General features: G+C 34.2%; 5 protein-coding genes and 1 pseudogene across 6 annotated transcripts; all 6 read right to left on the bottom strand.

The window, feature by feature from the left end:
• Nucleotides 1-751: 751 nt before the first annotated feature.
• LOC114422848 lies at nt 752-2851 on the bottom strand. 2 transcript variants are annotated; one of them, XM_028389390.1, is made up of 3 exons: nt 1420-2851; nt 1218-1354; nt 752-1088 (listed from the first exon to the last, which is right to left on the bottom strand). In XM_028389390.1, exons 1-3 carry the CDS (start codon nt 1817-1819, stop codon nt 921-923), a joined length of 705 nt encoding a protein of 234 aa, XP_028245191.1. In that variant the 5' UTR covers nt 1820-2851; the 3' UTR covers nt 752-920. The 2 variants fall into 2 exon arrangements, with proteins under 2 accessions (XP_028245191.1, XP_028245194.1); XM_028389393.1 differs by having other exon boundaries at nt 1218-1326.
• Nucleotides 2852-3108: 257 nt separating this feature from the next.
• LOC114423976 lies at nt 3109-5154 on the bottom strand (annotated as a pseudogene).
• Nucleotides 5155-6112: 958 nt separating this feature from the next.
• Nucleotides 6113-10084, bottom strand: LOC114422544 (26S proteasome regulatory subunit 8 homolog A). The gene is made up of 9 exons (XM_028388945.1): nt 9752-10084; nt 9558-9655; nt 9013-9237; nt 8753-8815; nt 8490-8653; nt 7980-8136; nt 7702-7800; nt 7479-7589; nt 6113-6481 (listed from the first exon to the last, which is right to left on the bottom strand). The coding sequence occupies exons 1-9, from the start codon at nt 9948-9950 to the stop codon at nt 6341-6343; spliced, it is 1257 nt and encodes a 418-aa protein (XP_028244746.1). The 5' UTR covers nt 9951-10084; the 3' UTR covers nt 6113-6340.
• Nucleotides 10085-11789: 1705 nt separating this feature from the next.
• Nucleotides 11790-17296, bottom strand: LOC114422543 (V-type proton ATPase catalytic subunit A-like). Its single transcript, XM_028388944.1, has 20 exons — nt 17040-17296; nt 16642-16768; nt 16506-16561; nt 16369-16425; nt 16166-16277; nt 16027-16064; nt 15829-15930; nt 15507-15563; nt 15319-15390; nt 15136-15237; nt 14977-15039; nt 14769-14901; nt 14289-14395; nt 13879-14073; nt 13588-13674; nt 13364-13468; nt 12954-13051; nt 12779-12857; nt 12400-12488; nt 11790-12318 (listed from the first exon to the last, which is right to left on the bottom strand). The coding sequence occupies exons 1-20, from the start codon at nt 17115-17117 to the stop codon at nt 12204-12206; spliced, it is 1872 nt and encodes a 623-aa protein (XP_028244745.1). The 5' UTR covers nt 17118-17296; the 3' UTR covers nt 11790-12203.
• A 1933-nt stretch (nt 17297-19229) lies between these two features.
• Nucleotides 19230-21078, bottom strand: LOC114422542 (protein FAM32A-like). The gene is made up of 3 exons (XM_028388942.1): nt 20895-21078; nt 20410-20557; nt 19230-19660 (listed from the first exon to the last, which is right to left on the bottom strand). Exons 2-3 carry the CDS (start codon nt 20555-20557, stop codon nt 19398-19400), a joined length of 411 nt encoding a protein of 136 aa, XP_028244743.1. The 5' UTR covers nt 20895-21078; the 3' UTR covers nt 19230-19397.
• A 1241-nt stretch (nt 21079-22319) lies between these two features.
• Nucleotides 22320-26246, bottom strand: LOC114422541 (7-dehydrocholesterol reductase). Its single transcript, XM_028388941.1, has 12 exons — nt 26032-26246; nt 25745-25967; nt 25505-25663; nt 25366-25431; nt 25021-25134; nt 24624-24750; nt 24217-24317; nt 23924-24049; nt 23722-23786; nt 23266-23347; nt 23111-23193; nt 22320-22663 (listed from the first exon to the last, which is right to left on the bottom strand). Exons 1-12 carry the CDS (start codon nt 26115-26117, stop codon nt 22597-22599), a joined length of 1299 nt encoding a protein of 432 aa, XP_028244742.1. The 5' UTR covers nt 26118-26246; the 3' UTR covers nt 22320-22596.
• Nucleotides 26247-27989: the final 1743 nt, after the last annotated feature.

Raw genomic sequence — 27989 nt, 5'->3', positions numbered from 1 at the left:
ATTTATGAGAAACTAAACTTTTCTTATGCCAAACTTAACTAAAGTTTATCGGGTAGTCAATTTTTTTTTATACTTAAAATTGTTATTTTGTTGAAATAGACACTAACTTAAGTGTTGTCTGCACATGTGGACATTTTGTATTATTGTGTTCAAGCGTTACTAAAACGACAACACTTTACCGATTAAAAATTCACATTTTTTAGAATGAATTTATTATTTAGGTTACCACAAATCAAGAATTAAAGAGAATTCACAAATCAATATATCATTGATCCAAGTGAAATTGGATTTGGATTCCTCAAATAATGTTTGATCTTCAAGTTTTATTAATAGAAAAAAATGTGATTAAGAAAACATTTCATCAAAGATAATCAACTAGATTTTTTTAATAAAAATTAATCATCAATAAAATTAATAAATATTTTATATTAATGATACATAATAAATTTTTTTATAAAAACTTATATTTATCCTAATTACAAAGGTGAACAAGGTGATGATAATATATTTTTTAATATCAATGTTAAAAAATACTATTATTATAATCAAAATGTTTCAATGAAAAAGAGACCCATATATTTGAGTATGATGGGAAGATAAGAAAATATGATCATTAAGTTAACTATTTTTTTTTATCATAACTTATTTTTTTTTTCTTGATAAGAGAGTACGAATGACTTTCAATATATTAAATTAAAGATTAATCTTACTTATAGCATGTGATTTTTATTGGCCAAGAGAATTTTGTAAATAAAAAAAATTAAATACAAATTCTCTTATTGGATAGATGTTTCTTTACATGTGAAAAATAAGAGATTTTTCACAATGAGAATTGATTGACTTCAGTTACACATGAAGGAAGGTAAACAATTTTCCTAAACAAGAGAATTGATAAGGCAGGCTTCATTAGAATTTGCTAACTAGTAACCTAACCAAGCAGATGGTATTGGGTGAAACCTGCTCTTGGCACATCCCAACATATCATAATAATCTACATGGTTGAAGCAATCACGGAAATCAGTAAAAAGCTTCTCAAACAGTCTCCATTGTACTTTGACTGATCTGGTGTAAGGGTATGGAAGAAAAACCTGCTCAAAATATAAAAAAAGGGACATAACATAATTAAGGATTGATACAAATGAAAACATTAGTATGGAAGCTTAGTCATACAGAAAGAGGATATATGGTTGGTGTTAATTTTGAAAGGAGAGACTTACATCCCCTTCATGGGCAAGGCGTTTAAGTAAGGAGAAGGAGTGATGGTTTTGGTCCAAATTGTCGACGACAGCAAGCCAAATCCGAGAAGCAAGTTCGTGAGCAACGTCCCTGGACTTGCCGCAAGCAATGAACTGATCTGCTCAAATAAAATTAACATCGAAAATCTTAATAAAGTGGATGGAACAAACAATGAATACATACCAATGATGGTTCCGTGAAGTATTCCACTATGAGGAGGCATAATAGAAGGTTGAAGCTGATCTTTCAAGAAGAGATAGGTGTGGCCAAGGATCTCGTGTGGAGGATCGGAGGCAAAGATGTGTTGACTAATATATAAAGCAATGAATCTCCTCTTGGAGTTGTTGGGTAAAGGAACAGGCCATGTTGGAGGGGGAGGGAGTGGGAGTTGGTGTGGATAATAGAAGGAAAGTGCAGCTTGCCAGAAGCATTCGCAATCGCAGCGGAAAAGAGATGCCCACTGCTTCTTCACGCATGATATCTGCTCCCACTCCCTTATTCCCCCTCTCACCAATATCTCTATCACAACATCTTCAGGAACCTTACCAATCCCTTCATCCCTTGAGTTCTTATTCTTCTCCATCTCTTTCCTCTTTCTATCTCTCTCCAACTCTTATTTCTGTGAATGGAATGGGTTCCCATATTTGTGCCCATCACGGGTCCTTTTCATCTTTCTAGAACTTTGTGTCTCGAATCGCTCCTTCTCCTAATTTCCATTTTCCATTTAGGTGTCAGCTTAATCAGTGGCATTTTATAGGACGCCGACCACAACTGCAATGAACTAATTGCCGGGAATCTTGATGAAATTGTTTCTCCCTCTCTTTTTAGTTTTGTTTAAATGATGATGCTCTTTCATTGGCTTATTTACTATTTCAAATGCGTACTTTGAACGTGAAAAACTATCTGCTACGGATCTCATTTATACACACTCAAAACAAGTTTTTATTCACTTTCTGCCTCCCATAACATCCCAACCATGATCTATTATTGATAATTTAAAAATAACAGATAAAACTAATTAAATAAGAAAACTAACTAGAGATATCTATCTTATGCAATGCAACATAAAATAATTATAAGATGCCTACACTGCACATAGCGAGAGGATTGGGCTCCTTATCATTTTCCCACAAGTTGTATCAGTTACATTAACATCTACATTGAACACTCACCATCTTCGTACTTTGCCAATATATAACGAAATTGATACAAGCAATGCAGATATACACACATCAACAAAAAAAGCAGTTCAAATCAAGTCAACACAGACAACTGCACAGGATAGCCTTCTTCAATAAAGCTTTGCAGAATTCCTTATGCGCTATATGCCTCTGATCAATTTCTTGCTCTCTCCATGGGGCCACTTCCATAAACAAAGGCTCATTGAGTGTTATTGCTGGCAAACAGTACAATTTTTAACTCCTGCTCAGTGCTCATCAGTAGGGAGATTGGGCTCTTGAAAACACAAACATCCCTCCCCCGCCAACAGCACGACCCAAAAGCATATTATCATCCAAATAACTAAGGTAATATAGTCCTCCGCAGTGGCGGACCTGCATATATGCGAGGGTGTGCAGGACTTTGGTAAAATTATTAAGTATTTTAAATTTTTTATTTTGCTCCCCCTAATGAGGGCGAGCCCTGGTGCAGCGGTAAAGTTGTGCCTTGGTGACTTGTTGGTCATGGGTTCGAATCCGGAAACAGCCTCTTTGCATATGCAAGGGTAAGGCTGCGTACAACATCCCTCCCCCATACCTTCGCATAGCGAAGAGCCTCCGGGCAATGGGGTACGAAGTTTTTTTTATTTTGCTCCCCCTAATCCTATATATTTGAAACCACTGTCCTATATATTTTAAAATTGCCCGCATTAACTCAGGGTCTTAGATCCGCCACTGGTCCTCCGACTAATTGCCTACAATTAAAAAAAGATCATCGCACACGTTTTTGTCCAAAAAACACACTTAACTATTTCAACAACGTAGCCCATGACATACCTTCCTGGTTCCCTCACAGGGATCTAAGCTTTGAAAGTGTGGAGAAATTGCAAAATCTGCAGGTGAAAAAAGCACAATTGTATGCAACTTATAAACAATGTGTCTGCCTCTATATAAACAAAATATGTAAGCTAACCATTATGACATAAATAGCTGATCTGCACAAGTTCTCGTGCAGATACACAACCATATTAGATCATTCACATAAAGTATGTCACAAAAGTTTGGAGCAGAAACAGCTTCATGACATAAGTTACTGGTGTCAATAGTATCCCATATCCAAAGTTGTTAAATAGAGTGCATTCAAATTAACATCCAAAATACAGCCATAAAAATGAAGGTTGAATTACCTGAAGACTTATAAAAGATCTCGGTAGTATTGCTGGAGCTATCAGAGCCCGCAGCTCTTCACTAATATATATATCTTGGACTGTGATCTGCCAGATATAAATTGGATGTTTCAACTGATGTTATAACAGCATTATGGCAAATAAAGAAGAAAACGTTGTATTCGAACCCATATACCAATAGCAAATGTGATCTTTTTCTCAATCTAAGATAGTGCAGAAGTATTAAGTCTTAGTTCAGTATAAATTATGCTAGGCTACTTCTGCCATGGAAAAAATGTTACAACTTATAAGGAATACCAAAAATGAATTTAAATGTGGACGATCACCCCAACCTTTGGTGTTTGGACCATTTTTTATTAACAAGAAAAGAGAAATTATGCATTAGGTCCTAAAAAAAACCCAGCATATGTTTAGATAGATATTGCACCTCAACTATAGTAGAAAGGATGCTTAAGTGAAAATGATTACCTCTTGAAACTGAAGGTAGATATTACGGACAAATACAACATTAAACTTGGCGGATACAAGCAGTGTAGCACCTTCTTGTTCCTATATGAAGAAGGTCAAGAATTTTTATTTTTGGGTCCACGGAGAGAGCACCAAAGCTCAAGCTTAAGTATTTCATTTAATTTCATTTCCCCAACCAATTATGGTTGGACTAGGTGTTAGCAAGAGAGCATTGCATTTGAACAAACACCGTAAAACCATTAAAAATAATTCTTTCTGCAATGCATATTCTTGGAATACCAAGTGAAATTTTCAATTACATAAAAGAAAATATCACTAGTAACAGAGATACAAAAATACAAATTGTTTTTCCACCCTGAATTCTAAGAGAACATAGCATAATAAAGAATCAACTAAGTAAGCATAATTCAGTGAAAAGAAAAGTCACATAATATGAAATTGCAGGGTCCTAAAGTAAAAGAAGGCGTTGGTTTACCTCTAACAAATTTGGAATACTCCATCGAACAACATTGCGGATAACACCTCCATGGGATTGATCACCACATTCAAATTTTTGAAAGATCTGTCCAACCTATCTCAACAAGAAAGCAAATGAGGTGGTGAATATGAAAAGAAAAAGAAAAAGTAAAGGAAGCATAGAATAGAGTACTTGAAAGAAAGGAAGTGTAGCAGCAGCTTGGAGAAGAACGAGAACATCAGAGGAAGAAGTGTACTGGAGGCGCCATGTTCCATCCAACTTGGAGAAATTGATAGGGTGAGATGCCATGTTGCATGCTTCCACACTCACCAGAGCCTCCTCGATACAAGAGCGTGTCTTCAATGCACAAGGCACCAAGGACAACCTCCTCGCTCGACAAGACAGAGATGCTGGGTACAGGGCTGAATGAAAAGCCAACTCCATCACTGCACAATTCAATTCATTATGTTTCATACAACACAATATAACATTACGTAAATCCTATCCAGAAATCCATAGCCGAACGAATGAAACAAACAAGGATAATTGTTCAGTGCCAGTGGCTGCTTCGTCTTCTACACACACGCCACTGTACTCCAGAACTTACACCCCCATTCATGATAGATAGGGAATACAAGGAACAAAACCAATTTTCTTTTATCATTTTCTCTCTTTTATTTTTCTTACAAAACAAAAACACTTGCTCTCTATTATTTTTTTTCTTATTATTCTTTTTTACTAGGCTAAATTATATGTTTCTTCTTTTATGTTTCGGTTTAGTTTCTTACATTTAAAAACTTTAATTTAGTGATTATGTTTTTAAAGTGAGTCAAAATTATCATCACAAAATAATAATTTTTTTTTAATTTTAGTACACAATTTTAATTTTTTTTGGGACTAACTCACGAGACTTGAAAATTAGTTCATTAGATCCACTTCCATAAAAATTATACTCGTGTACCAATAAAAAAAAAGGCCAAACATGATTAAAAAGCATATAAAAAATAGTATAGTGAACAACTGAAAAAAATAATTTTAATATAAAATGTTTTGTAAGTCAAAAAATCCCTAACAAAACATTAAATAATAAAGATATTATAGGGACAATTTAAAAAAAAATTAACTGAATCTTTTTTAATTACCTTGGATATTGCTTAAAAAAATTCCTTATTACCCATCTTTTATTTTTCTACACATGGGAACGGGCACATTATTGATAACGATAATTATTCACGATTACCATTATCCGAAGAAATAATTAATCTATTGACTTATTTTCTATTTAAGCTGAATCCTAACTTGTCAATTCGCTGCAGAGAAAAAGGGTAAGTTAACTATGGAATAATTGCTTCAAAGGGTAAGTTAAGTATGGTAGCTCGGATAATTTTTCCAATAGGACGGACGCCCTGTGTTATCTCGTTAAAACAACAGTCAACAGACCATCAAAGTCCATTCACCAAAAAAAAAGACCATCAAAGTCCAAAGACAGTCTACAGGTAGGTAAGGGTAAGCTCTTACTACCATTTGTCCGATGTTTGAAAAAGTATTGTTTTTGACATGTGGGTGCGCCAATGATTTTCAGTAGTTTTAGAGTAGAGACTACGTACTTAGTGGTCTTGAATATAAATCTTTTAAAAATACTCTATAAATGTAGTGTGCCGTCCGAAGACACAGACAAGGAAAAACTCAAAGAAAGAATCATATGATTCGGTACATAACTTGGTAAACTTAAGCAAAATGAAATCCAATGCCACTGTAAATTGAAATAACCCTAAGGTGTGTTCGCTGCCCATCTTCGCAGGATAATAATGTGCACCACAAACATGAAATAAAAATCACTTCCACAACTTCCGCAATGACATGTTTTTTTCAGTCTCCTTTTTCATCACCTTGGCCACAGCCATCTCAAAATCCTCCTGAGTCACGTGTACCCTCCGCTCCCTCAATGCAAACATTCCAGCTTCGGTGCAAACAGCCTGCAAAGGCACAAAATTTGAGCGTTGGTCAGGCTATAAAATACTTAATAACACATTAAGTTAACATTGACAAACAAATTGCTCTGCATTTGCATTAGTATGAATACTTAAATTCATCACTGCCTACTTCCTACTTAAATTACTTCATACAACATTCTGAAAAAAATAATTTTGCCTTACTTCTTTTATTAAGTCATCAATTATACTAGCGTCACAGAATAAGCTCATATTATAATGGATTCTCTTGGGTCAAACATCTCAACTAGTTATTAACCCATTCATAAAAAAACTCCCAATCTCAATAGTAGTTTATTTTTGCCACTATGACTCCTTGTGTTGATACATCCATCTGTGCACACTAAACTAATTCTGTATTGTTTGTTTTGGTGCCTCAAGATTCGGCGTATACACTTTCATGAGACATACATCACTTGTTGAATGTAGTTGGTGCAACACTATTTTTTAATGGTGTCTCCTGATAATACAGAATTCAGTGCAGACTAGTTCTCAAGGGGAGTCTGTACTGCTTATTTCTTCTGCATCTTTTGCCTTCATTGCTAGTGCTCTCTTGGAACTTAAGTTTTATTTACTCCCAACTCCCAAAGTATCTTACATACATCACCCAGCTTCGGAGCTAGTTCTTTAACATTTTTAGTAACAAAACACTTTATTTGCCTCATGCCCAGATATAATATCTTGAACAATAATCCAGCATTTTAATGCTAGTTAAAACTTGATAGTTACCCCCATTCATTACATTGTAGAAATTCTCTAAGGCCTTTTCCATAAATAATGTGACACACACATGCATATGTTTGCATGAAGAAAAGCAAACATTATATGAAAATGAAGGCACCCATCATTATAATAATAATAACCAGAGGGTAATAATTCATAAAAGCAAAGGAGTTCAGCAATCTCACCACATTGTTTCAACATGGAATACAATTTTAAATCAGGTGTTAAAACCAAAAATATGGATGCAAATGAAATATACCTTAAGTTCAGCACCAGATGCTCCATTCATCTTCTCGGCAATCTTCTTCAGATCAATGCCACGCATTAAATTCATTCTTCTTGAATGGATTTTCAAAATATCCAGCCGAGACTGCATAAATAAATAGCCATTTTCAGGAATACTTTTTTAGGAATGCACCAGGTGCATCTTTTTCTCCCAGTACAAATATATTAATAAGTAGCATGAAAGCAAAAATGCAAACCTCTTCATTAGGGTTTGGAAATTCAATCTTCCGGTCAATCCGTCCAGGTCTAAGGAGGGCTTGATCCAGGATATCAATCCGATTTGTGGCCATCAAAACCTACAATTGAAAATTTATCTTCAGAACCTCCACAAAGAATTGAGAACTCATCTCAAATGAGTCAGACAGAGTAAATAATATCTGTTAAGTTCAACTGTTACAGATTTCTTTTCAGAACAGTGGACATAAGACTAGCTTTAAAATTCCCCTTAATACACATAACAGTATAGCTCCTTTACCTTGATCTTGTTTGAAGCTTCAAATCCATCCAACTGATTGAGAAGTTCCAGCATAGTACGCTGTACCTCACTATCACCATTGCCACTTCCAGATTCCATCCGAGCAGATCCAATACTGTCAATTTCGTCCATGAAGATAATTGATGGAGCATGTTCCCTGGGAAGAAGACAAGTGTTCCATAATAATATTCATATATAATAATGGTTAGGCAAGTCTCCAAATAACATGAAAATTAATGAATCAAAAAGTTAAGCAACTCAATATTTACACCAAATTCCAGTCACACAAGATAGATTGTATTAATCTAACACCAAACCTGACAAAAAAAATCTCAGCTACTACAGATATATCTTTGTCGTAAGTTGAGCTAACTTATGCCCTCTTAAAAATATCTCCAACACACAAAATCATGAAGCCAAGAAGACAATGTTTTTATCCCTTCTGTTTTGGTTTAGGGCAAACAGAATCAACAGATAATGGATAGAGGAAGCTGAGTGAAGAGAATAAACCTGGCCATAACAAAAAGTTCCCTGACCATTCTAGAACCTTCTCCAATGTATTTCTGAACTAATTCAGAACCAGACACCCTGATGAATGTACAGTCAGTATGATGAGCCACTGCCCTAGCCAACAATGTTTTTCCTGTACCAGGTGGCCCATAGAGCAGGACACCCTGTGATGTGATCAAGAGATTCAGCAAACAGAAAAATCAACAACCAAGTGTGCTGATGGAATGACAAAATTTAGCAACAACCCCAAAATCAGACACTACCTTTGGTTGTGCAATTCCAAGACTTTCAAACAGCTCAGGATGTTTGATTGGTAACTCAATGACCTGTACATTTAATCACATACATTAGGCCCAAAAACTAAACGGATTTTTGTAATGCATGATGCTACACTAAAATATACATGATAGATACATGCATACAGGAAGGTAACACACGAGTGATGCATGGATAGGTAAGAATATCTAACTCCTGACAGAACGAATTTTAAATGCCAAAACCGAAAGAATGTCAAGCAACATACCTCTTTTATTTCTTTAATTTGCTGGTCTAAACCACCAATCATGTCGTAAGTAGAATCGGGAACTTTCTCAACTTTCATCAGATTGACCAATGGATCAACTTTACTTGGCAGAACTAAGTGAAGAACATAACTGTCGTTGCGAAGTGCAACTCTAGTGGATGGAGTAATCTTTGTAATGTCAATACTTTTGTCAATATCAACGACATATTTTCCTTCTGGGTGGACCTGAAGAAGAGTAAAGGAAAAATCAGCACAATTGATCTTGGTTTTGATCCTGTTTTATTAATTAGGATGACGTGTGTTTTCAGAACTAAACATTGCATAAATCATCCAACACTCAAAAGTCCTTGAGGACAGAAAAACAGGTAATCATAAGCAAATATAGATCTATAAAACTGAAATGATCAGATCCAATGATGCTCTCTATGCAGTATTTGACTGTCCTAAAGTAAATGAAAGAATATAACAAAACCAAGTATAGATGGAGTGTATTGATGAAGGATGGGTGGCGAAATGAAAGAAAAAGGAATGGAGGATGAGGTGACCTTGACAAGGACTTTGTTCTTGCCCATGACTTTGACAACTTCACCAACATAAGAGCCTGGTTCCTGCAAAAGCTGTAATTCTTCGCGCAGCATCCTCACTGTAGAAGAAATTCAAGAGTATGACGGATGAGAATGGAATAGAATAGAATAGAATAGGGTTAGGGTTAGGGTTAGGGTTAGGCGAGCGAGCCTACCCCTGGAATTGAGCTCGTTTCTCTGAGCCTCAAGACGGTTGAGGTTATGCGTCTTTTGACGGAGAAGGAGCTGATGCTCGTGGATGTTGTGAGAATAGTAGTGGCGGAGGCCCTCGCCCTGCTTGGTGGGCTTGGCGGAGCAATTCTCCTCCGGTGCGCCCTCCGCCGCATGCTTCACTTCAACTCCGACCAGAGCCATCGATCGATCGATCGATCTTCTTTCAATTTGGTTTGATTCTATTCTATAGATTCAAACCCCAAAAGCTTTCTCTCTTCTCTCCTCTCCTCTCGTGTTAGGTCGGTAGAAAGGAGAACAAACAAAATAGTACTTGTAACTTATAATGCGAATAGTACTTGCCTTGCTTAACACTACATCTTACTTCCATTCGTTTATTGGGCCCTCGTGCTTCTAGTTCTAGCCCAACAACACTCTTTTGTTTACTCCCATTTCTCGTTATCATATTAAATATTAAACATTTTTCCCTACTTATCTTTCTAACTTTTTTTTTATTATGTATCTTTCCAATTAAATAAGAGGAAAGGCCCCTTTAAAAAAACAAAGATAAAAGGAAGATAATGTTTACTTTTTCTTCATTAAAATAATAGTGAATAAAACTATTTTTTTTTATATTTTTCTTCTCTTCATTTTCTCTCGTTCTATGTTTTTACTATCACTTCGTTGAGTTTAATATATTAATTTTATTTATGGTTAATTTTTATTAAATCTTTGTTCTTTGCTTGGTTCTCCTTTTTGTCTGAAATCAATAACTTTCTTGTGTTACTTTTATATTCTTAGGCATTCTAATTTACAGAGCAAACTTTTTTATTGGTCATTTTAATTTATTCATGTCACCATTTTTTTTCTTTTGATGGTCAGGAGGAGCCAAAGCCCCGAACTCAAAAAGCTCTATAAAACGTTACACCTGAGGTGTCAGCCAATAACAACAAAGTTATAAAATCTGGCAGAAAAGTAAATACACGTGATTAAGTACACTACTTGATAAACCATGCTTGGTCAAAGCAGGTACTTAATTTTCCTCCCGGTAAGTGTGAGAAAAAATAGCCCAATCACACGCAGCAAAAAGCTCGTTAATCTCTTGAATTCATATTAGTAAATTAAACTATTTGCATTCTAAAAGGGTCCTTCATTCAACCAATATCGTCATAAAAAAAAAGTCCTTCAACAGTCTAAAATGTCCTGCACATTCTTCAAATTATATTTAATGGATTAATTCGATGATAAAATATTTGAAACACTAATATATTGATGTTTAACGATTTCGAGGGATTAATTCAACAATTAAATTTCTGAAAGATTAGTATCAAGTATCAAATTAACGCCAATTCTAATTTACATTTTGGGGTTCATTCTACTGTTATTGTTTGAAGTGCTTACACTATTAATTAATATAATACATTGTTTTTATCAAATATTTTGTTTAAAGTCATCCATAATAAATAGCTTAACTAGAAGTTGGGGATAAGATAAGACTCAATCGAATATGTAATTCTTTTATTAAAAAACCTAAAAATTATTTAATTTTAAATTTATTGGTATACATAAATTTTTAAATAAAAAATCGTCAGAGTTAACGCTTTATTTACTGTGTATAATTAATAAAAAGTACAAAAAATTAGGTAGGGGTGTAAGTGATTGCAAGCAATAAATTAAAATATAAAATCTTAGCAAAGCAACCCGAAAAAATATGCTGGACTGGTACGCCCACCACCCGTCCTGGTGGTGACCCAAGGCCAAGATGTCACGAACACATGAATTACTTTTGCACGACATACATGACCAAAATAAAAACACACAGTTATGTTGCACAAATGGCAAGGAGGAAAGGGAGTGGGAGGAAAGAAAAGAGGCACATTTAGGTTGAGTTTGTAGTAGGAGAGGGGGAGAGAAATAAAATAATGCCTGGAAATATAAGTCTCATGACTTTTATACTTTACTTAAATTCAAATATTTATATTATGTTTTTATCCTCAAAACCAAACACAACATTAAATTTGATAAAACTAGACATGCAACATATTTCGAATAAATAATTAAATACTCATTGCTACAAGAAGTCCATCTATGAAATACAGGATTCAAGATAATCCACTTCCACCAAAAATTCCACCTATATGAATCCAGAATCCGCTTGCTGTAGGCACTTCATGTCCTAAGATAATTTTATTCTCCTAAATACATATTGAAAGAGCAAGTCTCGTTTCTTATTCTCAATAAACAAACTGAGGATGACTGAAACACATGATTATAGCTACACATGAGACTAGATCAAAAGCCAAACCAGCACCAAGAAAGGAAATAAATGTGATATGAATGAATCGAACAGTCAAATATGAGAACACTCGGGACGTTGCAACCCTGCGATGCTAGACTGCGTCTTACAATTGGAAATAACACAATATTTGAGCAAACTACCAAATCTTCAATCATCAATCATCGGGTTTCGTCCTCAAGGTTGCGGAAACCATTAGTCAGGTCCTCATGTAACTTCTGAAATTTCGCAACCAAAGCAGCTTCCCCTTCTGCTGGATCCTCAAATTTCTGAGACCTGCAATGGCAACAGATCAACAGAATAAGACCCACTTTACATGTCAAAATAAGTATCTAGTGTAGCACTACAATTACTCACACTAATCGGTAGAACAGATCTCCCATACGATGCTTGATAAGGGTGTAAGATATCTTCTGACCATCTGAACCAGCTCCCCTCTCTACTGCCTGCACATGTATCCAACCCCACATTAAATTCCTACACTTCGAATGCAATTTAGCCATCTTAACTAAAATTTCTTTTCAGGCCAAAGTAATAACACTTTGGCCAAGCCATGATCAAGAATGCACGACACAAAAGAAAGAAACAATGTCTGGTCTCAGAATGTGAGGGACAGCAGAAGCGATGAAATGAACTAGTAACTTGAACCTAGATGCCAATGATTACATGGACTTTTCTTCTTTTTTCTAATATAAATAAAACACCAAAAACTGCCTGATTCCTTACACCACCATACCTGATTTGCCAAATTGTAGAAATGGATAATGTTGCGCATCATCCAAACAGACTTGTAGAAGGGGCAGAATTTGTCATATCTATCACAGCCACACAAAAAGGTACCAACATAAGAACAAATAAAAACAATAATATAATACATATTAAAGAAGTTAACCAATTACAAGGTCCCTTACGGTGTAAAGGCATTTTGAGCAAGATAATCCTCTCTCAAAAGCTTTGCAGTTTCTAAGGTGATCTTATCTCCTTCAGCTAAAGCATCCTTGCCCACAAGCTGGATTAAACAAGGTCAATAAATGATCCAGTTAAGTTTACTAATAGAACAAATGCATATACATCCTAACAAATTTTGTCCAAACTACAAAACAACACCATAATTTAGTAGCATTTAGAGCTCCACTTATCATTATCAAACACATTGATTATATGTTAATACCCAGGTTTAGACTACATAACAGTCTGTCCACAGGTTATTTATGATACCACCTCTATTTGCAGAAGAAGCTGAACAAATCTTAATCCCGTACTAGGAGAAAGCATGGGGACATTTCATTAGCAAACAATCATTACCAATAAAAGAACACACCTGAACAATTTCATTCAGGTCATCTTCCCTTTGCAGAACTTCACGAGCCTTTGTCCTAATGTTGATAAAATCTGGATCAAATTGCTCATAAAAGGTTTCAAGTGCCTAAAGATACCAAAAAGAAAATATTAAAAATTCGGGGAAAGTCATGGAACCAAAACACTATGCATACAAATGTAGAAAGCTGGAGGATGAGTTACAAAGTAACCAACTTTAGGACATACCGTTGAGTATTTTGAATAAGAAATAAGCCAGTTTACAGAAGGAAAGTGCTTCCTCTGAGCAAGCTTTTTGTCCAAACCCCAGAAAACCTGCCAATTAAGCAAAAATCAACTTACAAAATGAATTGAAAGTTATAGAAGGATAGATAAAAGAAGAAATAACCAGAGGGGTATTTCATAATGATAATCTAAACAGGCTTTTAACAATTTGTGGGCATTGGTCATGACAACCTAAGGCTGACTTACTTTGCAGGCAGTTTCCCATTTTAACCATATTTTAAAGTATAGTTTTACCTGAACTATGCTCAGGGTTGCAGATGTCACAGGATCTGAGAAATCTCCTCCAGGTGGCGAAACAGCACCAACAATAGTTACGCTACCTGTACGTTCAGGGCCTCCAAGACATTTTACCTTCCCAGCACGTTCATAGAACGAGGCTAAACGTGCAGCAAGGTATGCAGGATATCCACTATCTGCAGGCATTTCTGCCTGTGGAAGACAACAGCATCATCAAAATACATTGATCAATGTCCATTCCCATGTGTCTCATGGTTAATGGTATATAAATTGTCTAGTTACACTAGTCAAGAAAGAAAATTCAATATCATATTGTAAAGTTACAAAATAAAATCTGTATTTTAAGCACAAAAAAGAAATCTTTCTAAAAGACTGATGAACAACTATTACTGAAATAAAATTCTCACCAGTCGTCCAGAGATTTCACGCAATGCTTCTGCCCATCTAGATGTAGAATCTGCCATCATACTGACATTATAACCCATATCTCTGAAATACTCAGCTAATGTGATTCCTGCAATTGAAAAAAAAGAAATATATTATCAAAATCAGTGTTAAAACTCTCAAGCAGCACACGGTCAAACAATTCATTAATCATTTTAAGGGCAAATATAACAAACATTCAGCTCAAGTGAAAAATATAGGAATGAAAAGTAGCACACAAATATGCAGAATATGGGTTGTCTTCCCTACTTGTAACACTAAACACAGATCAACAACAAAATTTACTGCACAGCAATTGCAGGTGCTGAGAAATACTACTGATTGAAATCCTACAAGACTTTCACAAGCCAATTAAATTACAATTGGCAATAGGAAAGAGTTAGTAAATATTATTTCTCAACAATAAATAGAGATATTCTAGAATTCAAGAGATACAAAGTCACCTGTATAAATTGAAGCTTCACGAGCAGCCACTGGCATGTTTGAAGTGTTAGCCACTAGTGTTGTACGCTTCATGACAGATTCTTCACGACCATCAGGTAATGTCATTGTAAGTTGGGGAAAGTCCATTAGAACCTGAACAATCATTGAATTAGTTTGACCAACTCTAAAATTAGAAACACAATATTTGCAAATGAAAGGAAAGCATACCTCTGCCATTTCATTTCCACGTTCCCCACAGCCGACATAAACAACGGCATCAGAATTGGAATACTGCCAAAACAGGGGGGTGGGTGGAGGAAAAAGATGAATTACGGAGAATATCTTCAATTAAAAAATTATTGTCTTAATAGGGTATATTAAGTTCACCTTAGAAAGAGCCTGACTAATGACAGTTTTACCACAACCAAAAGCTCCAGGTATGGCACAAGTCCCGCCAAGAACTGAGGGGAAAAGGGCATCAAGAACACGCTGTAAAAAGCAGAAGTCATTACGCATGAAAGCTATCACAATTAGATTATGGATGAGACACTTGATAACAACTGAGTTTACCTGACCAGTAAGAAGAGGAGTATCAGCTGCAAGTTTTGATGCAACAGGCCTTGGTGTACGTACGGGCCAAGTCTGAAAATGGGTAAAGTACACACAAGGAAGTTGTAATGTAGGATAATCATAAGGAGTACCAATACTTTAATGAAGCAACTACAATTAAGTGGTGAACGAAATAAATGGCTAGAAACCTGAAGCATGGTGAATTTCTTTTTGACACCTTGAAACTCAAGTTCCAATACAGTATCCTGAAAATAATAGAAAGATTAAAATCATAAATTGCAGAAAATATAGACAAGCTACTGAATGTGAGAATAGAAGATGTTGAACACATATGTAAGCTTGGCAATCCTGCCATCATCACAAAAATATGAAACAAGGAGAAAGAGAAGCAACAAATATCATTCTAAAAAAAGAAAACTGAAATCATAAAAGAAATAATGGACTTAAAAATGATCTTCCAACAGAAATAGAACTGGATATACAATAGCAAAGAAGTCCAAGAACACAAACCTTTATGGAATATTGGCCAGGTGGTGCAATGTAGGTAATCTTTCCCATGTTATCAGGAGGAAGTGCAATATGGTGTTGCATTAGACTGTTCTCAAAAACAGTCTGCAATAGTAAATAATTCACACAAAGATTTAGAAAAGAACCGATAAACAAAAAAGGAACAGCTTACAAGATAACCTAAAAAGCTACAGAACATACAGCATATAAATCTCCACCAGTTAAAAGGTCGCCTTCACCTGTCACCAGTGAATCACATATATCAGGAAAAATGGTCCACGTAATACTTATTTTCTAAATAAAACTTTAACAGTAAAAAGAAAAATATTTTGTCTGGTACCAATTTTCTTAGGTTGAAATTCCCAAAGTGTATCTTTGTCGAGTGCTGGAACAGAGACACCACGAGGAATATAGACATCACCAGATCGTTTAGCAATAGTTTTCAAAGGCCTCTGTCAGGATATAGAAATATTTAAGTTAGAAAGAAGGGGGGAAGAAAGGAAAAGAATTGAAGTGAATGTTGTGCTTAGGGAAAAGGCACACCTGAATTCCATCGAAAATATTCCCCAGTATTCCAGGTCCCAACTCCACGGATAAAGGCTGTTATAAAACATAATGCTTTATCAGCTGAAGCACGGAATAAGAGCTTAAACAAAAGAGAAAGGTATATAGAATGTAACCTTGTGAGTCCGTAACACCGGATCATTAACCATCAAGCCAGCAGTTTCCTCATAAACTAAAATTGCAGAGAACCAATGAGTTTCTCATAAGTAATTAGTTTGAAGTAGTAATATTACACACGGTATGAAAATGCACCTTGGATGGTAGCAGAATTCCCTTCGAGACGAATAATTTCACCAATGAGATTATCATGACCAACACGCACGAGTTCATACATAGCAGCCCCAGCCATGCCATCTGCAACGACGACTGGTCCTGATACCTGTTTCAATTGGGAGTATATGTGAGGAGGAGAATGAAGAGTTATTAAAACATGGAACTAAGTAGATCACACCCTCAACGAATTACAGTAACAGCAAAAAACGAACGAAAGAGTAAATAAAAAGTTAGATCGGGTAGTAATTTAAGAGATTGAACACATATCCGAATAAGTAACAGAGCGAAGACGTGAAACTCGCACGAGTGCGGAGGGGAATGGATTTGGATCCGATGGTGGAAATGAAAGGGAATTGAAGAGGAGAAGAAACACAAACCTTGCGAACGTAACCGTATTCACTCTCCTTCTCGGAGTCTTCGAAGGTGGTCAAGCGAGCTCCATAAACGGCGGGCATTTTGAGATCGGAGAAGAGAGTGAAGATCCGATGCGATCAAAACCCTAAGCAGAGAGAAAGGGTGATGGATGGAAGTGTTTGTTTGATTTGATCCACTGCGGAGATATAACACTAAACACTAACGCAACACGTATGCTCTTTCCTTCCTCCCACGTCGCTTTTGTCCTCACAATACTCACTGTCCATTTTCACACATTATTATTTGATTCATTAAATAATTCACCTTCACGGATTGGACTTCTTTGTCCCTCTCTAGTCTCTACTTCCTCTTTCTTCCTTACCATTAGCCATTTTCACCTTCCACGTCTTCCCCCCTCCCCTTAAATTTAACAAATTAGTACCTATAAATTATTATGACAATTACACTCAATTATTTCATTTAATTATTAGTATTATATTTTTCAAAATTAACCTTGGACATATATCCTTATTCATTTTTCAAATACTTTTTAACGTTTATTGGTTACATTATACATATGAAAAGACAAAATAAAATTCCTAAAATAAAATTAATTATGATTAGAATTATCTTTCAGTGATGTAAGACATTTTTAGTAAAGTCATGTAAGTCATTTTTAGTAGAGTCATGTGATTTATGTTTGAGTGATTTTAAAGTAAAATTAAATATAATTTTTTGATCCAATACAAAAACTACATAAAGTTGTTTCATCTTAAAATCAATTTTAAATTGAGAATCAATTGTAATCTCTTCTCCAATGTGTAATAAAACGTGTAAAAAATTATCTAAAATCAATTTTGGACTCAAAATCAATTTTACAACATGAAATTAAGCACATAATGAGCCAATTTTTTTATCTTTAAAATTTGAATTCGATACCTTACTTATTAGTTAGTGATTAGATAATAATGCTAAAACATTTATTAATTTCCAAATATTTATATAATCATTTTTTTAAAAAAATTATTTCCTATAAAAGTTGGAAGCCATTATTTTTTATCAAGACATGTTAGTAACACACTTCAATCCACTCATTTTTTTATTAACAACTACGGTAATCACTCGATTTGGAATTTAATCACATTTAAAACTCATCAATCCACTTATTTGAACACACTATTAGTTTAAATTTTCTAAAAATTACAAAATTTCATGGGTACTACTTTTTATTGAATGAGTGTCACTTATAATTTTTGAAATTATCAATGGATTTTAACTAATAGTATATTGCTAGTATTCCACTTTTTTTTTATCAAATGTCAAGTTATTTATGGGAATCATTTTAACGATTTTATTATGCTTTTCTCGCCTTTTCTTAACCTTAAATTATTTCGTCATCTTTTACCTTATAAACTATTTTTTATTAAGATTCTCATTGGTTTTCTCACATGTTCAAACCATCTTGGGCATAATTTAACCATCTTTTGGTTCGATAAGTGTGACTCTTATTCTGTTTTTAATACATTTATTCGTGGTTTTATACTTTCTTGCATGATTACACATACAAGTGTAACATAGTTATAATCAAGGTTTTAGAAATTGAACCGAACCAGTGTAGACACTAATTTAAAGTCTAATGGCTTCAGAAATTACTTTCACCCTGTGTTTGGATGATGCAATCTAAGTGGGTAATGTAATTTTTAAGGTATTTTAATTATTACTCACTAAAATGCTTTGTCAAGGATTAGAATTCTGGTGAGAAAGTTTTCGCTAAAGAGAAGTAAGTGACTAATGAACGATGGAGGATTAGGATTCTGTTTAGGTGAAGATGGAGAGATGAAGAATGTGGAATTTCACAAATTCCACCTATTTTAGTGGAATTTCAAATTCTGAATTTTACAAAGAATTAAAATGCCGAGAATTCTTTAAATTCTAGTTTTATAGTATCCCAACTAAGCATTTAAATTCTAGTTTTATAGTTTTAAATTGAAATGCCGACAATTACATTACTCGCTTAGATTGCATCATCCAAACACAAGGTCAAGGATTTTATATCATTCTATTTAAATTCAAATATGTTCAAGGTTAAACAAGTAATCGATTTTCAAGTTAAAATTCATTGAAACCTGATCGCTTTTGTAGAATATGCATTTTTCCTTTCTTGCACAATAATAATAATAATAAATGACGAAATTTCGTCGAAGGCAATAACATACTTATCCATCCACAGGAGGAGAAACCAAATATATCTATCATATGAAATATAGCTTAATCCAAAACAGAGTATCAATAAGCAGTGACAATAACCATTGTGCGGGCACACGGCATTAATAGTAGTATTAACGAACAAATACAAATGATAAGGATTGGCCTTCATTGAATCATCCAGGACCAACTTTAGGAATATCATAATGCTCGCTCATGTTTGCAAGATATTGGTTGAAATCCTGAATTCTATCACGGTGAGATTTATTAGAAATCTTAGCCAATCTGTGAACATCAAGTTGCTCCCTCTGCTCTATGTATCGCCTCTCCGCCGGTGTAAGATGATCATCATAATGGGCTGTCTTCCCTTTCCCGCTTAATTCACTCACATCATTTATATCTCCATCATTAGGATCTTTGGCCTGTTCTGTATTTCCACCTACATCAAATAGCATTATATATAAAAGCATCAAGGAAAATGAACAAAAACAGAACTGTGACTCCGAGCAGTTCAGCAATCATCACTCATCAGATTTGCACAAGAGTTAACAAGTGAAACTCAAGAAAAAGTTATGATAAGTAAGTTCTATTTTTCATATTCGAAGTTTGCCATAAACCATTGCCCCTTGTCATTTTTGACAACAAAAAAAATCTCTCTTCTTGTCAGTGGGAAAGTGAACTAGGTGTGTTTGGAGGTGTTGAAACTTATCAAGGTCAGGTATCCAATGGTCAGCGTGAGAGGCTTCAACAATTCATTCGTTTTTTTTGCTGTTATTGCTCACCTTGACCACAGTGGTGTTCTTCCAAAATTCATACTTTTTTCGTGATTTTTCTTGGCTACAGGCAAACCATCTTACAGATCAAATAACTAAAGTAGCAGAATCATTAAAGTTTATGCCCTCACATTCAACGAGCCGTTATTTAGTACAATATATGCAGCAGAACTACATGTGAAATAAAATAGAACCACTTACCATTTTACAGGATGATTGGACCATACATGAAGAGTCAAGGCAAAGGTTTTGATTAACAATGATGAAAGATTCAGCACGGTGAGAAGTTTAATTAGGTTGAGTTACGACCAGGCACACATTGTAATTTAACAACAGACCTCAGTTAATGAAAGAACAATAGAACATGCATACAAGATAATCAATCTGTTGCTCTCAAACAAATATACCAACCAACCTGCTGAAACTTCATCTTCGGCGACTTGCAGAAGTTGTTCCTGATTTCTCTTGTTCTTCTTTTTCTTCTTCTTCACTCCACCAGCCACATCCAGTGCTTTTCCCTTCAACTTCAATTTCCCACCAACAACATTGTCAAACGCTGACATCTATGTCAACAAAAAAAAAAAAAATTATTCTTAATCCTAGAATGGCGTAGCAGCTATTCCCAGATAACTGGTAAGGCACGAAATGACTGGTGGGGGCAGATGGTACTAACAAAACCCTAACTTGTGAATGTGCGTCGAAAGAACTAAAACAGTTTAAGAACGTCGATCTGAGTAAAGTATTGGAAAAACAAACATAAGATCGTTCCAGCAAACTATTCAACATACCAATTCGCAAATTTGAAGAAGAAAACCTAAAAAAAACAGAGTGAATAGCGATACAAGCATTCAAATCATTGAATCAGAAAGCACGAGAAGAAGATAGGAATCAGAAACGCACCGAGAACCGAAGGGTGAAAGTGAAACTCTCCGCGTCCGACGAGAGATCTTTAGGGCTCAATTTGATTTCAATCTTCTTATACTTTTTTTCCCCAAAATATGTTTTCAATAGGACACGCCTTTTTGCAGAGAAGAGAAACAATTTATCTTATCGTGGTTTACATGCCGTATTATTATTAAATGGATGCATATCTCGCAAATAGAATTCCACATCTTGTATAAAATCCATACTGCATCAAATTTATTTATCAGATAAATTAAAATTAAAAATCTAAATAATTTATTTTGAATTATGAGCATGTAAACTATCTATTAATTAATTTTGTTTTGTTGATGACTAATCTTTATTAAAAAAATAATTTACTTAAAGAAAATCAATATTAATTAATTTTGTTAATGACTAATCTTTATTAAAAAAATGATTTACTTAAAGAAAATCAATTTTATATATGGTGTTTCAATAATGGAAATTGTTTTGTTAAGAAGAATTATTTGTGCAAAAATAGGTAAGCATCAATGTTTTTATACATCTGAGTGATCTGACCATGACCCATTATATTGTTTTCCCAGTTTAGGTTAAATCATGTTTTTTTCCTTAAAATATTACGATTTATTCTGTTACTCTTCCAAAAAAAAATTTCATGTACTCCTTCTATTAGTCTTTTATTTATTTATGAATAAATAATGTATTAATAATATAAAGATCCTTTACATTGTTTTCTTTTTTATACTTGGAAGAGGCAAAAGACCCAAACAACAACTACAATACAAAGAGATGTTACAGTGTCTTCTAATCATAAATTTATTAACTTTTTATAATCATTATCTCAAAAATCATATTAATAGTAAATAGACAGATGACTTTTAGTATCAGTTATTTATTTAATTTAGAAGTAAACCTTATTAGTTCGTAGATACTTAACGAACATAGCAAATAATATTTTTTGCTGCAAAACAACTTGAGAATGAATGGTTTTTGAATTGCAGTTATAATATAGTGATTTCTATTTTGTTCAATAACACAAGGAAAGAGGAAAACAAATATTCAATTGCAGTTATGATATGAATAATAAAAGCACCAAAGTTCAATGAGTTTACATATATTTTGAAATTTATACGTTTTTTGTTTATAAAATTCCTTTACACGAGTGTGTTCTCTATTAAATTGTTATTTGATGTTGAGTTCTTGAACTCATTTTCGTTGTTATGTTGCGCACCTACCTCAGTTTTCAGTAGTGATTGAATGGGACTAAATTTCAAGCTTCCAGCCTGAAGTTTGGTTCACCAATGTTGTAATTTGCCTTGTACTAGAATTTTTGCTCAAGTGTCTAAATGTTAAGACGTGTAAGTTCCATTAGCAAGCATTGTGTCTGCTTGCACCGGATGATTTTAGATTATGGATCATGATATGCGAGGGAAGAAAACAGGAACAGAATAAAACTTCAAATTGTAACACCAGCCCGTAAACCATGCACCTTTCTCACAAGTCATAGATAAAGAGATTAACACAGCTGGAGCCGAAATCAAGTCTCGACATTAGCTTAAAAAATCCGGTTCAATAATTCAATAATTAGCTCTCAGCGAAAGTCTAATCTACCACGTGTCTTAAGGAGGCACCAAACAATATAAAGCTACAGATGGCGTCCTTGGTTTTTAATTTTAAGTTGGGGGACTCCAGATAAGCCGTTTTCGATAATCATTCTTCAGTATATTCCTGGAATGATTCTGTAAGGTACCTTGTCGCAATATAGTTTCCAGTACTTGCCATACCTGCATGCAAAGAAATTTTCAACTTCGATGTTGCAACCCAGAAACAGAATATTCCAATTTCCAAACCTTTGGTAATGAAAAGTTCACTCGAATCCATGATAAATAAAAAGATCCATTCTTTTGATTCTTTATAATTGCGGCAATATCCTTTTTTATAAATTTCTGTTTCTTTTAGCAGCACTACTACTTGAAGTTGAGACGAGCTCAAATCTCTTTTGCTTATATATGGTGATTTGCATACTTCAGAAGCAGTCTAATTCTACTGGGATACTGTATGTTGTTGATTTAATACAGCTAATAAAAATGGTGCCTATGTATCCAACCAATAAGTTATAACTCACAAAACAAACCGTTTGTAAACATAGATGAGGCTTAAGAGGACGTGCGGAAAAGAAAAATGCACAAGAAGTAACATCAACAGATAGAATCATCGAACTGAATGCTTACTTGGATCTGCAACGATCATCATCTCGTTTTGCTCGATCAAAGAGAAGGATGGTAAGAAATATCACGTAGAAGTAAGGCAAAAACTGCAAGGGAAAAAACCGAGTTTAACATTCTTCTCCAAACTTCAACTTGTACAAAGAGAAAGGGACCCTTACATGTTCGAAAAGAGCTGGGACTGTCCAGAAGAAAGCTGCCAGTATTTCAGGGACATAATGAAAGTGACGAGATAATCCCCACCTGCAAGCACCACAGTAAAAGTGAATTAATTATTGGAAAATATATTTGATGAACACCCATTATGCCATGAACACCTAGAGAGAGAAGAAAAAGAGAAAAAATAACATAGGTATTATAAGATTTATGATGTGATAAGAAGAGAAAAATGATAAGTGTTGATAGAGTGTTTAAAAGAAGAGGATGTTTGTGTATCATTACTCCAAATAACATTCATATCTGAATGTAAACTATCAATATAAACTTTTTATAGAATTATGATCTATTTTAAATCAAATGTCCAGAATCAGGCCCAACAAGTGACGAGTTAAACTCCTCAATCGGGAGAAGAGGCAGGTATGGTCTGTAATCAAACAGAAATTTAAGTGAAAGCTTACCATCCAGAGGTTAAAAGAAGGCTTCTTTTAGTTTCCCCAGAAGTAGTAGTATATGTGGCCTCTATCTGCAACAGTATTTTCAGTATGTCTAGCTTATGTAAGTCTACTGGCAAATATTTGTGTGAGCATTCAAATCTGACATACATTCTATAGAAAATAGGGTCCAAATGAAATATACACAGCTAATATTAGGTATTTACACCTTTGAAGGAGCTTTTCCCCAGACTGTGCCTTTTCCATTTGTCCTACGAAATTCTTGCCTTTGCCTGTCACAATCATAGTTGATGTATATGCAAAGAATGCCAGCTACTAAAATTGAGAGCGCTAGCTGGAAGACAAGAATGAAAATTTTCAGGAAAAAAATAAAACGTGATAAAGAATATAAATAAGAAAAACTCTGCAGGCAACTCCAGCAGTTAACTCAGCCCTAACTTCACTTCTCGTTCCCCCACTGCCCCTGGACTACAACAGATCAGCAACACAAACAGGATGTACCTTGATGCCAAGATTTACAGGATGGTTGACAAGGTACATTCCAGGAGACGTATAAACAGATGGAACCCACACCAAGCAACCCCAGCAAATATAAAATCCAGCTGCCAGATTTAAGTGCAATAAGATTTAGTGAGACAATAAAGGAGCTTAAAAAAGCAACATGTATAGTGAATTTAGCAATAATGTGTGCCATCAAAGATATAATCTTAATAACCTGTGAAATATAATTAAGTCAATTATTTTCTAATCAGAAAAAACCTTCAAATGGATTCAGTTACAATACCCCCCCCCCCCCCCCAAATACTGTTATTTCTAATTTAATAAACAGGCTTCAAAATTACAAAATAGTAGAACAAAGGGAATGAACAGGTATGTCCAACAGAAACAAGAATAGAGCATATGTAAACCTCGATCATGTGCAATATCCATTGTGCTCCAATATCCAGCTTCCCACCAGAAAAACTTGGTAACATATACCAGCATTAATGCAGTATTTACAAGCATTGAGTCCGCTACTTTTCCATTTTCTTCATACTGTTAAGACAAGAATACAAACATTACAGAATTAGCTGAGGGAGGAAACATCGCAAGATATATTGATGAAACAAACTTATGTTCTCAATTCATCCAGTACTGGATCCATCACATCCTACTCATGGTGGTGATAAGTTGGTGCCACAAAGGCAACTAAAAGGTCCAACTGAACAGTACAATCACTAAACCTGCAGCTGATATAAGCAGAAACTATTTGGTATTAATTGGTTTCAATATTTATACAAAAGAATAGATATTTTGAGGCTCAACCTGCTTTATGCAGTAGGTCAGTGCAAGAACAGCCCATGACATCATTCCAAATCTGCAGTTTGTGAAGACTTTTATGTCAAAATGTTTTCCAATGCGTGGATAAAGTTCCATCCCCTGCAAGAATGACAAGCCATTATTCACAAAGAGAGCGAATTAAACTCCAAATGTGACAGGATGTTATTCACATAAAAACACAGTCCAAGTGATCCGAGTGAAATTTCTCAAGCAACTCGGTCTTATTTGATAAAAGTGGAAATTGTAGAATCATTGCCTCAAAAGGCATGACACCATCAACAGACATAGGGAGCTTACAAAGCAAATAAAGGCAGAGAATATTAGTGTTACCCAGTAAAAATCAATGATTAAGTTTCCAGATGAGCCAGAATCTGTAGAAGACGGTGCCAAATGACCCTATGGAACACAACAAGAGAAAATAAGAAAAAGTAATTGATAGGGAAAGAAAAAGGTTAGAAAATAGTGTGACCTTGATGTACAAGAAAACACAGAAGAGAAAGCTGCCGAAGATGAGAGCTGAATAAATTTCTCCCAAATGATGATAAACAATCGTAGGGTTGAATATCCCAAACCACCAGAGAGCAAAATAAGTAATCAAGGTGACAAAATAGGCTTGCAGGCCATTTGCCTGAAAGAAGTGGTTAGTAATTAGTAATCAGTAATCAGTAATTAGTAATTAGTAATGAAAGGCATGTCTGTGAGGTGTGACCTTGTAGACAGGTCGGTGGCCGGTTGGAGAAATAGGGCCGTAAACGGTTTTCCCGGGAAGAAGAAGCTGAAGTGCTGCCTCAAATGCAGCATAGACTGCAATGATTTTGCAGGCGGTGGGAGTGGGGGTGGGCCATATATGTAGCAAACCCTGCAACCCATTCTGCCTTAAATAATGGAATGTCTCGGAAACAGATCCGTCAGCAAGAGTCATGGTGTACCATCTGCAACGCAATTCAATCATTCAGATTTCAGATCAGAGAGAGAGTAAATGAGATTATTACTTACAGAAGTACGACAAACGGAGGACAGAGTGTAAGCAGAGATATGACGGAAGCATAAGTGACTAGCGGCGAGTGAACGGTGGCCCCCATCGAATCCCCACAACCGTCTTCCCTCTCTCTCTCTCTCTCTCTCTGCAAATGCAATTAACTCAGATCTTCAGACTCAGAGACGACCATACCATATATCAGTCTCTGCCCCCTCCCCCACACTTCCACTTCCCTCTTTTTTTTCTTCTCAATTATCTTCTCTTTTTTCTTAAATTATTTATATAAAAATATTTAATATCTAAAAAATTCTAAGACGAAAAAATAAGGACAATTAATAGTATAATATTATTAGAGTATTTTAAAAAAAAATCAGTAATCTAATTATTTTCCGAATCATCATCATAATAAATTAATAGTAAAATTAAATCTGGTTGTACTTGTACCCATTGTAATAAATCTGCCTGTACCCATAACTTGGAGTAATTTTTAATAACTTAAATAAGTTCTAATTTATAGTTTGGATTAATTTCTAGTTTTAAAAATATAGTCTTCTCTCAAGACTATAACGAGAGGATCTCGAGTGAGAGTATACTTTTGTGGATTAAGCCCAAATTAAATCATGTTCAATTTTTTTAATTACCATAGCAGGTTCGGGTTCGACTAATTGTGGTATCAACGTGGTTACCAACTGTAAATGTCAGGCTATATTAAAAAAATAAAAATCTAATTAAGCTTTTTTCAATCAAATACCTAAATTTTTTTACTCTCTCTAATATTTTTTTTAATCAAATACCTAATTTTTTTTTATTATATGTTGTTAATCACTTTCCGTTAAATAATGATATGATAGACGAAATATTACTTCATCATACCTTATCATGACAACTCATTATCACGTCATCACTTGACGGAAGCCGATTAACAAAATGTATTAAAATGAAACTTAAAAAATTTTCAGGTAGGTATTTGACAAAAAAAAAATAGGTAATAATCTAAAAATGACATATTTTTTAGTTATGAAAAATTTTATGACATGAAAAACTTATTTAAACCATATATAATTTTATGTTTTGCGATTTATGATCAATATACACTCACTTTTCCTTCACTATCTCTGGACCCAAAATATATATTTCAACATTTGATCTTGTTGGTTTTCTTTTAGTTTTATCCAGATATTAAATATTAAATATTAAATGTACGCATCTTAACTCTTTAATTTTATCATTAATACTATCTTATTAATTTGTTCAATTGATTAAACATAATAAATTGATAGGTGAATTATTGTAAATTTTAAATAGTATTTTTTTTATTCCTATCCATAAAAATTATCTTATTAATTTAATGTATTTCTTATTATGAATGAAGAATTATCTTAAAAAATAAATAGGATACAATTTCTTAAGTCTATATAAAAATAAATTACATATATGTCCATCAAGTTATTTTAATTAATTTTTAGTTTTTTTAGAAGTTTACAAATATTTTATCAAATAAAAGTGTTTGAAAAATAATTTTTTCTTATTGACATATAATATTTGCTTTTAAGCATAACTTAAATTTACGATTATCATTTTTATTTTTAATAAAATAATAAAATTTATCATTTATCATTTTATCTAAATTAGATTATTTATTTTGATAAAACTCTTTCTTATTATTTGTTAACTAAAAATTATTTTTTAAATTGGTTTAAATAAGTTTTTCATACCAGGAAAAATAGGTCATTTTCATATTATTACCTAAAATTTCATTTTTTGTCAAATATCTCCTTGAAAAAAAATTCTATTTTATTTTACTACATGTCGTTAGTCACCTTTCGTTAAGAACACGTCAGTGCCATATCATTGAAGGTGATGACGTGATAATGAGATGTTCGTGACTAGGTGTGATGACGTGACATTCCATCTGTCACGTCATGAAATATCACATCATCACTTAATGAAAGACAACTAACGACAAATATTAAAA

This window comes from Glycine soja, chromosome 8 (assembly GCF_004193775.1).
Source record: "Glycine soja cultivar W05 chromosome 8, ASM419377v2, whole genome shotgun sequence".
Taxonomy (NCBI): domain Eukaryota; kingdom Viridiplantae; phylum Streptophyta; class Magnoliopsida; order Fabales; family Fabaceae; genus Glycine; species Glycine soja.
This window is presented reverse-complemented; position numbering and strand designations above follow the sequence as displayed.